We start from the raw sequence: 12,005 nt of genomic DNA, 5'->3' as shown, positions 1-12,005 counted from the left end.
GTAGAAGGACGATCTACTAGTGTTGTTGGGAATCGTCGCTATGTGATAACGGGCCAGTCGTACACACCACCCAGCATGAGACAAGCGTCACCGACGTTCCTCGCTTTACCCACCACCGCTCTCACCTGTACACCATCTCGGTCGTCAGCAGCCCGACGTGCTGGTAGTCGGTCATCGCGTCGAACTCCTGACTCATCTGATGCACGGACTTCAGCAGGCCCGTGCGCTCGTCGTAGTCGTACTTAATCACCGTGCTGTCGAATGCGATCTCGGCCAGCCAGCCGTGGTCGTCGTAGCGATGCACGTAGCGGCGCTGGTTGCTCGGGTAGACGGTGCGAAGCAGCCGACCGTCGCTGTCGTAGTCCTGTATGAAAGCGACGTCGGACTGCGGTGCCGTGTAGAGCTTGCGCACGTAGCCGAGCGAGTAGAGCAGCTGGTAGCTGTGCACGGCGCGCGTTGGCATGGTGACCTGACGCAGGTTGCCCTCGCGGTCGTAGCTGATGCTGTACAGCTCGCCGCCAGGTAGCGTGACCTTGACGGGCTGTCGGAACGAGAGAAAGTGACGTATTAGGCAAACGTAAACATAGACATTCGACGTAAATATAGGCATAAACATAAACATAAACATAAACATAAACATAAACGTAAACGTAAACGTAAACGTAAACACACACAGCTGCGTGACCGCCTCCACCACCTCCTCCCCCACCACCACGTACCTGTGAGTTGGTGTTATTGTAGATGTGCGTCGGCCGACGCGGCATCGTCAGATCAGCATAGAAGTATTGCAGCGTGTGGCCGAAGTCGTCGCGTCGCGCCGTCAGCCGACCGTCAGCGTCGTAGTAATACCAGACGTCGTAGTCGCCGACGCGCGTCGCGTAGACGAGCTCTCCGCGCGAGTTGTACTGGAAGCGCTCGGGACCGCGCTGCACGACGAAGCCGTCGGCATCGACCTTGTAGACGACCTCTCCAGCGATCTGCACCTCGTCGCGCGTGTTGTAGGCGAGCCCCAGCTGGCGCTCGTGTCGCTGCACGCCGACGAGATTGCCGTTCGTGTCGTACTTGTAGCGCCAGACGAGTCCGTCGTTGTGCCACACCTCGCTGAGCTGCGAGTCTGCGTCGTAGACGTACTTGGTGATCGTGACCTCGCTGCTCGAGCCGACGACGGACTTCACCTCGCGCACGCGGCCCAGCGCGTCGTACTTGTACTCGGACGCGTGCATGAGCAGGTTCTTGAACTTGTACTTGAGCATCTTGTCGCGCGCGTTGTCGTCTAGCACGCGCGTGATGACGACCTGGTCGTCGGTGACGACCAACTCGTCGGCGCCCATGCGCGCCATACGGAAGTTGCCGACCGACTCGAGGCTGCCCGTCTCCTTGCTGCGAAGAAGCGCAGACGAGAGAGAGTTTAGCGCGGGGAAAATAAATGCGTTCGAATAGCGTTGCTATGTTTTTATTACTGACTCGAGGGTGCCCGTTTCCTTGCTGCAAAGTTGCAGACGAGAGAGTTTAGCGGGGGGAACATAAATGCGTTCGAATAGCGTTGCTATGGGTTTTGTTCGAGATCGGGTGGTTTTAGTGAGCGTTACGTATGTGGAGTATGTGGTATATGGAGAGGAGATGGTATGTGGTATGTGGAGTATGTGGTAGGTGGTATATATCGAGTAGTGTGTGGAGAAACGCGTTGATGACGTTGCTTTTGTTTTGCTTTGTTGAAATTAAAGACGCAAAGCAAGGCGAGGAACGCGAAGAAATGCCAAGGGAGAAGCGCAACACGTGACATAATGAGGTGGAATTCAAGACAGAACTGACGAATAAAAAGTCAAAAATAACGGAAAACACGTCAATGATGAAAGTATCAAGCAAAGACGGCAGTAAAACAGTGAAAGGCCGCAGGAGACGGCAAACCACAAAGCATCGGCGGCAAAAACATGGGGAAGCAGACGGAAACGCGAATAACTTCCCCCCTTTATTGCTCTTATACTCAATAAACGTCTCTCTTATACGCGCCACGAATATTCTAGTGATTCCGTTCGCTATCCTGTTCGAGGATATCCCACCGCCTTCTACTTTAATTTCTGACTGTAAGGCGCGCTGTAAATACTATAACAGTGGTACGGGTGCACGGCAGCGCCACCTACTTGTACGTCATCGTGAGTGGCTGCAGCTGTCGGCCTTCGAGTTCGACGGTGATGTCGGTGACGTGGAAGCTGGTGTCGTACGCGTAGCGGAACCTCGCCTCCGTCCACAGTGTTCTACCTCCAAACCTGAACAACGTGAAGCCGATGTGAGCGAAGACAAAGATACACAGAACTCTTACTCGTGTATCGCTGACTTTACACGACTTTACACTACACAACGAGTGATGCTCCTATTAGTGGTAGTGGGTCTGCGCCCCCTATAGAGACGCAGATCGCTCTCAGATCCACGGCAGCCGTGGAAGAACGCATCAGTTCGTCGAGGCAATTAACGTTGTAGTTCGGGCCACACCCACACGGGGATAGTGGCGGTAGATCTGCATACCGTAGAGACGGCCCAGTCCCCCTTCCTGCACACGCCCAACCTACTTACTTGTGCTCGAATAAATAAATCATAATCTGCACGCGCCCACTGAACCCTCTAGACTTCGAGTTCACACTGCATTCTTACCGCACATTGTACTTTTGTACAAATTATTTTTCTACGTTTCTTTTACAGAATTATATTACAGCCGGACCCGCGAGAACCACCTATTTGATTAATTAATCAATTTATTTAGTTATTTATTTATTTCGTTATTTATATTTCCTTTGATTATTTTCTTTATTGTGTATTTTTTGCAGCCTTATATTCCGCAGACTGGAACGTAGAGGGACGATCTACTAGTGTTGTTGGGAATCGTCGCTATGTGATAACGGGCCAGTCGATGCCTATATTTACGTCGAATGTCTATGTTTAGTTTAACCTAATACGTGACTTTCTCTCCGTTTCTGACAGCCCGGGTCAAGGTAGGCTACCTGCGGCGAGCTAGTAAGAGCATGCAGCTTTACGACCGAGCGAGGGCAACCTGCGTCAGGTACGGATGCAACGCGCGGCCGTGCACCAGCGTACCGAGCTGCTGGCATAAGGCTGTTGCATAGGACGTAGTCAGCGGCTAACACACGTTAGTCTTATGCCAAAGGATGAGGAGGAGCGTATCGCGACGTCGCTTTTCGGTGATGGAAACGAAGAGTTAGGCTAGGAATGACATTAGAGACGGGGCGAGGATCGGGCAGGTGTCATGGGTATGGGTGAGCGGCAAAAATTGCGTATGTTCTTACCCGGTAAGCATACGCAGCAGGCAGATCGAGGCGGACTAGAACGTTTAGGGAGTTGTGGCGAAACATCCGATAGTTAGGTACTGAAAGGACAACGGAGGCTGATGATAGGGCAGTCAGCGGAGGACATGCTGAGGCGATATCAGAATCAGGTATTACGGTGTAGGTGATGATTAAGTAGCGGGGGATTAAGCGGGCAGCGAGCGCAGACGGGCCCTGCTGAAGTCCGTGCATCAGAGGTGAGTCAGGGTAGGAAGTTGAAAGGTGACGGGACAGAATATTGGTGTGTTAGATCGTTGACGTAAAAGAGAGCTGAGAGCAGTGCGGGCTGAGCGCTTGATAGCGGGAAGGAGAAAGGTTGGTGTGAAACAGCCATGTGGAGAGTGGCGGTGGATTGGTAGGACAGAGGGAGAGAGTGAGAAGTTCGGGTGACGGTAGTAGTGGGATGGAGGAATACGTCTCAATGCTGGGGAGTGGATGTTTGGTATTCAAGGAAGAGGATGAAGAGGCAGCGGGTTAGGAGAGGTGAGGAAACCATTGTAGTTTAATGGAAAGAGGATTTAGAGCAGGGGAACCGGCCCGTCTATCACATTTGGAGGAGGGAGGGGAAACTCATCCCAGGCTCAAGTTCATACTAATAGATGAACGTTCCTTACGGGACGGTGGATTTTCAGGTAGAGGCGACTGGGAATGGTCTAAGGGGAGGCTGGGGATGGGAACCGATTCGTATGTAAAAGATTTAATACACATTCGAAAGATAGGAAGGTAAAGAAATAAGGGTGGCAAGGAGAGATGGTAATAGTAAGATGGGGAACCAATGTAGGAAAATTAATATTATAGGAAATAGAAGCGGTAAAGTAGAGAATATGGGATTAATTAATCTAGAAATGAGGTGGTTATCGTGAGGAAACGCAGGGAGCGGTATACTTGAAGAGGGGTTAGCATAGTAGGGGCAGGGTGATTAGGGTATGAGGAATTGTGAGGGGATAGATACAAATAGGATTAGGTTTTAATCGACAGAACGGTAGGGATAGAAGAGGAATGTTGTATAGCAAAAGGATTAGTGAAGGTTACCACGGCCGACAACAACATGTGGCGGCTCAGATTGATGTCAGTGTTGATAAGACTGAATGGCAGGGATTGAAGGAGGCATACGGTAGAGGGTTCAGTGGGGTTAGGCCATGGAGTGGAAAGCCAATGAATGGTATGAAGGTTTATCTTAAATTCGAGCAGACAGGAGGCAATGAGTGAAGGTGCAAGCGGTTATTGGAGAGTTAGGACGGTTGTGCACAGAAGAGGGCGGAATACCTGGTTTGAGGGCTCTACCGATGCTGACATGAACGGGGAGGTTAGACAGACAGAATCTAGCCGCCAATATCCGCCCGTGTGGGTGTGGCTCGAAACTAACACATTGATGTAGGACTCTGCCTCGACGAAACTAGAGTGAGGTGCGTATCTTATCTCGATTTATGGGCATCGGCTTCGTGGAATCTGGTAGGGAGTCGTGACGGCGGTCATCTTATAAGGGGGCGGAGGACCCAATGTGACTAATAAGTATTAGGGAACGCAATCACTCGGGTTGTGTAGTGCTAAGTCCGTGTAAAGTCAGCGATTTCACGAGTACAGAGTTATGTCTTAGATGGGTAATGCTTAGGTGGTGGACATGTCACGGTCACTTAGAATCCGGTTCAAACAGCATTGTTAGTGTTACGTAAGCGAACGGCAAGGTGATGAGATGGAGAGGTGAGGAAAATCTGAGGTGGAACAACCGGGCAGCGTACTTTGAGGTAATTTGGAATGGAGCCGGAGGACATGGACACGTAGGCGTGGTACGGAGAAACAACCACTTGTTAAGCTTTTCCATAAACGTTTCACCAAGAGAGAAGAGTTCAACAGGTCGTAAGACGTCAGTTGAGGAGGCGACCATTAGGTTATCTAATGGCAGGTAGCGAAGGGAGGAGCATAGGAGTGAGGAAACCTTTGTTAGAGCCATCTTAGTAACGATGGGACGGTAAGGCGGATAGGTGGAAGGAGGAGCGGCGGCTTGGAGGTTTGGCACGGGGAAGACGCATTTGGTAGGTAATCAAGTTTGAAGAGGGGATAGAGCAGTACGGGAGTTTTTTTTGTTTTCGCGTAGAGGAGGATCGTTATGGGTATGGGCTAGAAGGGACTCTGACATATGTGTGTAGCATGTAAAATGTATAGGAGTGAGAAGGCGGGAGGATGTGAGAGAGGACTAGGGTAGATCCATTGCACAAGATGACAGTTACGTATATTAGACTGCAAAAGGCAGGGACGAAGAATGGAGGCACTAGACATGGAAGGGTTTGTGGCGGGGACGCGTGGGTATGGAGGAGACAGATCAGTTAGGACCGTTAGTTGGTAATGGAAGAGTGAAGACGACGCTAGTGTATAGTCAGAAGGTGGAAAGGCGAAACCAACGAAGTACATGTAGATTTGGTTAAGGTGGGAGAATGTGGAGAGGGCAGTAGTTCCGCGTTTTGCCGCGTCTGCTTTCCCTTGTTTTTTGGCGCCGATGCTTTGGTGGTTTGCCGTCTCCTGTTGTAGGGCCTTTCACAGGATTGGTTGGATACATACCAATTGAGTGTAACTTCGCGTGCCTGGTGGGATTGAATCGGGCAGGGTTATGGATGGTGATCTGAGGTGTAAATCCGCGACATTTGAAAAGTCGTTAGTATATTTTTCGTGATCAGGGGTATGTGGTATTGACCCTGGAGTATTCGATGTGTATTCGGTTAGCGAGTGGAGGCAGAAGAGCCCCGCATCAGCTTCGGTGTTAAGTTTAAGTTGACAATGATAACCCGGACCAGGTGGGAATTTGAATGAGCGAGCGGTCCGACGGCGTCGCTGCAGCTTCGCGCCGTGCCCTCTGCCATTCTTTATAGGCTCTAACGAGTGGTCCACTCGCAATGTTAGCAATGCCAGGAGAGGCCTATAGTGAGAGGTTGGGCGTGGCTTTTATAAGGTGGGTAGGGGTCAATACATTACAAGCGGCGAAACACAACGGCAAGTAACAATCAGTTACAGGGTGTATCACTCGGAACAACAGCAAGCGCTAGGAATGCGAGGGTCATAAGGTACTTAACGCTACGCCACACGATTGGAGGGAAAAGCCTACATTTTCGCACAAATCTTACATATAATATCTCGTACCATCCGATGATAGATGCGGGGACAAGACAAGTACGGAGTTGGAGGATACTCCCCAATGACTCCTATGCGCTTTAGGCTCAGAATCTAGAAAAGCACGGGACCCGGTGTAAGTCAGAAGAACAGAAGAAGACGGCGTAGAGCGCGAATTAGGACGACTACAAATTACCGAGCAGCAGTGTATTATTTTGTTTTCCAAGTGCAGCGGCTGGCAGCAAGCAGGCTTAGCGGCTTAAAACTTCTTTCGTGGTGAGCAACTTTACGACCAGCAAAGGAACAGGGGGCACTTAGATTCGAAGGACGGCAATGAGAGCTTGCTAGAGTCAGTAAATAAGAGAACATAGCACGCTAATTCGACGCAAGGATGGTGGGAATAATGCACACTCTATTGCGAGCTGAACGCGAGCTAGAACCTTGCTCGTCTCATGTCGTCGGCATGACGCGGGTTCTTTGCAGACGAAGAGAGACACGGGCAGCCTCGAGTGCGCGTGCGGCACTGAAAGCGGTTCGTAATACGCAGTTCGCGAGCCGGATCCGAACGAAGGGGCGATTTGAGGAGCAGACGAAGGTTGTTAGATGGTTGATGCGGAACACCCGATGTAACATAAAGGAACTACGGAGCACGGACAAGGGCGTGGTTAGCGATCAACGCAGCGAGGGGCCTAGAGAAGACCGGATTAGTAATTAACTCGGCGGAGACAGGAGAAAGTGCTCGGAAGCAGAGGTGCTAAGGAAGTTTGAGTGAAAATCAAGAGAATTGCTGTTGGTCTCCTTTTAAATTGGGAGAGGGGCAAATTTGAGAGCAGCGTGCCTTGGAGGTGTCGAGAGGAGAATAAACGACGACTGCTGTTGGCCGTTTAGGTCCGTGTCGAACGTTGCGGTTGAAGGAGTCCGTAGGGTCGTGTAGGAGAGGCACGGTCAGGGAGCAGAGCGGAAAGATCACCAAGAGGGTCTTAGACGTTAATTTAAGCAACGAGGTCTAGCGAAGCAGAGAGCAGACTCGCAGCTCGAGTTGAGATGTGGAACAGGAGGAGAAACCGATCGGACCTCTTGTCTTTGGCGACTATAGGAAGGAGATACGGGATTGGACAACGAACGGCAATCAGTCACAGTTGCCGCGTACGAGAAACCATTTTAAGTCCAGCGCCACGCGAGTAGAGCGAAGAGAGGCAGCGTAGGTGGGGACTCAGGGCGGATGCTCAGGTCGACGGGACAGCAGTAGGTCAGTAGTGATGCATGGAAAGATCGCTTGAGTAGGGTACGATCACGGCTACAAGGTCGAGGAGCGAGGAGCGGGACACATCTCTCAGTCGTGTCGCGCCGAGTCGCACACCGGAGGGAGTCGACTAGTCGACGTACAGAAACTCGCAGTGCGAGACCAGCAGTTCTCGTCTACGCCTTGTTAAGGCTGATACGCGAATCGAGCGGAACGAAGCAGGACGTCAGGGTGGTGATGATGACTGAAAACGGGACGCTGACGATTGTCGGGCTGACGGCTTGCAGATGAACGCAGGAGCGATTTGGATACCGAGTCAGCAAGACGGGATGCAAGACTACTCATTGTTCACGTTATTAGCTTGATCTTGACAGATAAGGGACGCGACGGTACAGCAGCGAGGACGCAGCATGCTACAATAACGACCAACTCACAGGTGACTGGTGTGGGGGAGAGGTGGTGGAGGCGGTCACGCAGCCTGTGTTGGTTGTTGTGCGTGCGGTGCGTGTGAGTCGTGTCTGTCGGTGTCACAGATGTGTGTGTGTGTGTGTGTGCTCACGGCCGTGTGTGTGTCATGTGCGTAGGCGTGTGTGTGGTGCGTGGTGCGTGTGAGTCGTGTTGTGTGTGTAATGTATGTATGTTATGTAATGTAGATGTATGTATGTATGTATGGTATGTATGTATGCTATGTAATGTCATAGTTAGCTATGTAGTGTATGTATTGTAGGTATGTATGTATGTATATGTATGTATGTATTGTATGGTTATGTATGCGTATGTCTGTGTTCGTTGCGTTCGTGCAGTGCGTGCCGTTGCGAGAGTGTGTGCTGTGTGTGTATCGTGCCGTGCGTGCGTGCGGTGCCGTGCGGTCAAGCGTGTGTGTGGTGAGGTGCGTTTTCGTCTCTCGGCTATATGATCGCCAATCGTGATCCGCCTATCTAATATATATCGCTAAGGCAGATGCCTAGTATTAGATTAGTGGAGTGCATTCTTATAGCTGGCTTGTAAAACGGAGACTGGCCGGTCACGAGCGCGAGGAACGGGCCCGCGAGGCGTGCCACCTCGTGTTAGCAGTCTTTGGATGTCAGTAAGAAAGTAGATATGTGGAAAGAGGATTTTAGGGAAGGATGGAAAGGCGCAGTTGCAGACTAATGGCAAGAGAAACGATGATCCGAGTATTAGTTAATTGCGCTACAGGCATACGTGAGCTGATTATGAACGGTTGAATTATGTGAGAATCAACTATTGATCATGAGAGCTGGACTACTATAGACTAAATGGAATACATAAATAAAATCATTATATTAGAGTTTACATATGAGATAATAAGTAATAATGGAAGGACCAGTGTAAGATTAAAAGGGAAATGGTGGTGTTAAAGGGATATGTGCAGTGAGCAAAACGCAGGTAGTAATTGCAACCCCGGGGATGGCTATGGATGTCGGACGAGTGAAGGTTTATCGTACTGGATGAAATCAGGAGCAGCTTATGTCGCTATCAGATGGACCGATTATTGTTAATGGTTCTACGTCGGCTCTCGGATGACGTCGGGGCACTAAACCCGCAGTGTTACTCTGTGACTGAAGGTGGCTTCAGGATCAGCTGTCGATGCAGAAGGTAGCAAGACAGAGGCGCCCGGTACGGAAGAGGTGGTAATGAAAACCAGGATTAGGTAATTCCCGTGAAATGATAGAAGTAACAGGATGGATAGAGATGGACAGATACACGTGAAGGCCTGAAGCACATTTAATAGGTAGGATTCGAATGATATCAAATTTGTCGTGTGAATAGCAGGTTTAGATAGGTGGATATCGAATGAGGGTGTAAAGACGTGTCCTAATGGATCAGCTTTACTGGAGTGATGTGAATAGGAGGCTGGGTAGAGGGCTGAGGTGGGTAGAGTTGGGAGAGAGATGATGCCCGGATTGACGATCTTAAGGGCTAAGGGTAAGGGACGAGTGGCAGTCTGCGAAGCATGTGAACGGGTCCGTTAGATAGAGCGGGGAGGAGGAGCGACGCATTGGTAGAGTAATTTGGGGGAGGATGGGATGCGGAACGTATATGGAGATTGTGTGTAGTGGGTAGTGGAGTGATGGGTAAAGTGCCATTTGGTAGTTCTAGAATGGGGGAAGGGAGGAGAAATGCGAGGAGTGCAGGGTAGGGGCAGGAGGAGGGAAAGCGATTTGTAGGTTAGTGCGGTGACGAGGGGATTGGAGAGCAGGTGTTAGGGCGTGTACGGTAAACCATTTGGTTGCTAAGTGAGACATTTTTGGTTCTTACAGCAAGATTTTGGGATAGGAGGCGGGCTTAATCCACTAGTGAGTACGCTTCGACAGGCCAGCTTGAGTTGGGCCCGGGAAATCAGACAGTACCTAGTCGCGTTATCTATTCGAGGCACCGAGGGAGCCCGGCTTATAGGAGGGGGGTTCAGACATGCCCCAGTAAGAGCGATGGGGAAAAGGATTATGAAGGTTAGGGGGTTGGGCATGAGCCATATAAGCGGGAATTTTGAGTGTCGTGTTTAGGCGATACGGCACAATGCTTAAGGGGAAGAAATGATGTAATTTAAGCGGGGAAGTGGGAGGACTCGAGGAGACGCAAGGGTAGGCTGGAGGGAGTGGGTGGTGCAGTGGGAGCCATTTGCATGGTAGGTTTTTAAGATAGAAGAGACAGGGGAAGGACTTGAGGAGGGCCAAAAGGTTGGGGTAGGGAGTTAGGAGGGTAGAGAATCTCGGAAGGAAGGAAATACCGGGCTTCATGGGGTAACCTATTTTATGGCAGAAAATTGTTTTGGGGGAATGGTCCGGGGCAAGGTAGATCATTGGAGAGGGGCGGAGAAATGGCACTTGACGGAGAATTGTGTGTTGTAGTGGTGGTGCGCGAAGGTGGATTGCTGGAAACCATTTAGGTTTGGCTGCTTCATAATTGAGCCTGAAAGAAGCCAGGCGGAGTACGCTGGACGAGGGCAGGCCAATAAGGGTTGAGCTAGATTATGGGAGAGCGGAATGGAAAGGATAGACGCATTCGCACTGGGGTCAAAGGGTCGCGAATTTGAGTTAAGGGCAATGTAGTCAGAGGAGGAGCAAGTAGGGTCCGGCAGGTAAGTTATGGCGGTGAAAGTGGCACTGCCAGAAATAGATGTCAGGTGGTGGGGTGTAGTCCGCCAGACGCCCCACTGCCCCACCCCTAAAGATTGTGGTGAGAAAGACCGTTTAGAGGGTTATTGGTTAGCTGTATGGAAGAGTGTAGAAACCCGAAGTGGAAACGGACCGACTGATGTGGAGGAAATGGGATGGGAGAGTGGGCCAGATGGGTTATCGGCCAGGGTATAGTAGGAATGGAAAGGGAGGTGCCGAGGATCTTATTTGGTTTAGTGGTGGGCCGCATGCGCCAGAGCTTAAAAAACCGTTTTTAGCCCGCCAAAAATTGAGACTGAGATTTAGCTGGAAAGGCAAAACCTTTCCTTGGCACCTAGTTGAATTGAAGGAGGGATGAGAGCAGAGTTCAGGCGAGTGAGGGTAAACCATGGTATTAGATGGAAGAGGGATGAGCCAGCAGGTAGGGGGGGAGGTGAAGGGAAGCAAGGACCATGTAGTTTAATAGGTGAATGAGGGATGAGGAAAGCCAGGTAGGGAGTGAGGAAACCATAGTTTAGTTTGAAAGTGAGAACGAGGCTGAGCCGCCGGTAAGAGTGGACAGGACGACCAATGGTAGTTAATGAAGAAGATGAGAGCAGGTAGGAGTGAGGAAACCATGTAGTTAATGGTAGAGAGATGAGAGCAGGTTAGGAGTGAAGGAAACTCATGTTGTTGAATCGGAAGGATCGAAGCAAGGTTGAGGTAGTGAGGCGAAGACGGCGCATGTATTAATGAAGGTAGCGGATGAGAGCAGGTAGGGGAGTGGGGTAACCATGTAGTTAAGAAGGAGGATGAGAGCAGTGGTGAGGGAGTGAGGAAAACCCATGGTAGTCTAGACTGAAGAAGAGATGAGAAGCAGGCCGGTGTAGGAGTTGAGGAACCCATGTTAGTTAATGAGAGAGATAGAGCAGAGCAAGGTAGGCAGTGAAGGGAAACGTCATGTAGTTTAATAAAGGATCGAGAGCTAGGTTAGGCAGGAGGAAGACCATGTAGTTGATGAGAGGGGATGAGAGCAGGGTAGGCAGTGAGGAAACCGATGTAGTGTAATGAAGGCGTTGAAAGGCAGGGTAGGAGTGAGGAAAAGCCATGTAGTTAATGAAGAGAGAGAGCAGCAGAGGTAGGAGTGAGAACCATGCTTTGTTAATGAACGAGAGAGAGCAGCGAGTAGGAGTGAGGAAAGCATGC

The 12,005-nt window shown here is 50.5% G+C and overlaps 1 protein-coding gene across 1 annotated transcript in view; it reads right to left on the bottom strand.

The window, feature by feature from the left end:
• Positions 1 to 30: 30 nt before the first annotated feature.
• The window catches only part of LOC106814295 (teneurin-m-like), a 109,147-nt gene continuing 97,172 nt past the window's right edge, over positions 31 to 12,005 (bottom strand). The window contains exon 33 of the mRNA XM_014818598.1: positions 31 to 541. Within this exon, the coding sequence (XP_014674084.1) occupies positions 122 to 541 (420 nt within the window). The 3' untranslated portion in view covers positions 31 to 121. The remainder of the gene's footprint in view (positions 542 to 12,005) is intronic.

This window comes from Priapulus caudatus, unplaced genomic scaffold (assembly GCF_000485595.1).
Source record: "Priapulus caudatus unplaced genomic scaffold, Priapulus_caudatus-5.0.1 Scaffold26, whole genome shotgun sequence".
Classification (NCBI taxonomy): domain Eukaryota; kingdom Metazoa; phylum Priapulida; class Priapulimorpha; order Priapulimorphida; family Priapulidae; genus Priapulus; species Priapulus caudatus.
The sequence above is the reverse complement of the archived record's forward strand: the minus strand, read 5'-3'. Positions and strand labels throughout refer to the sequence as shown.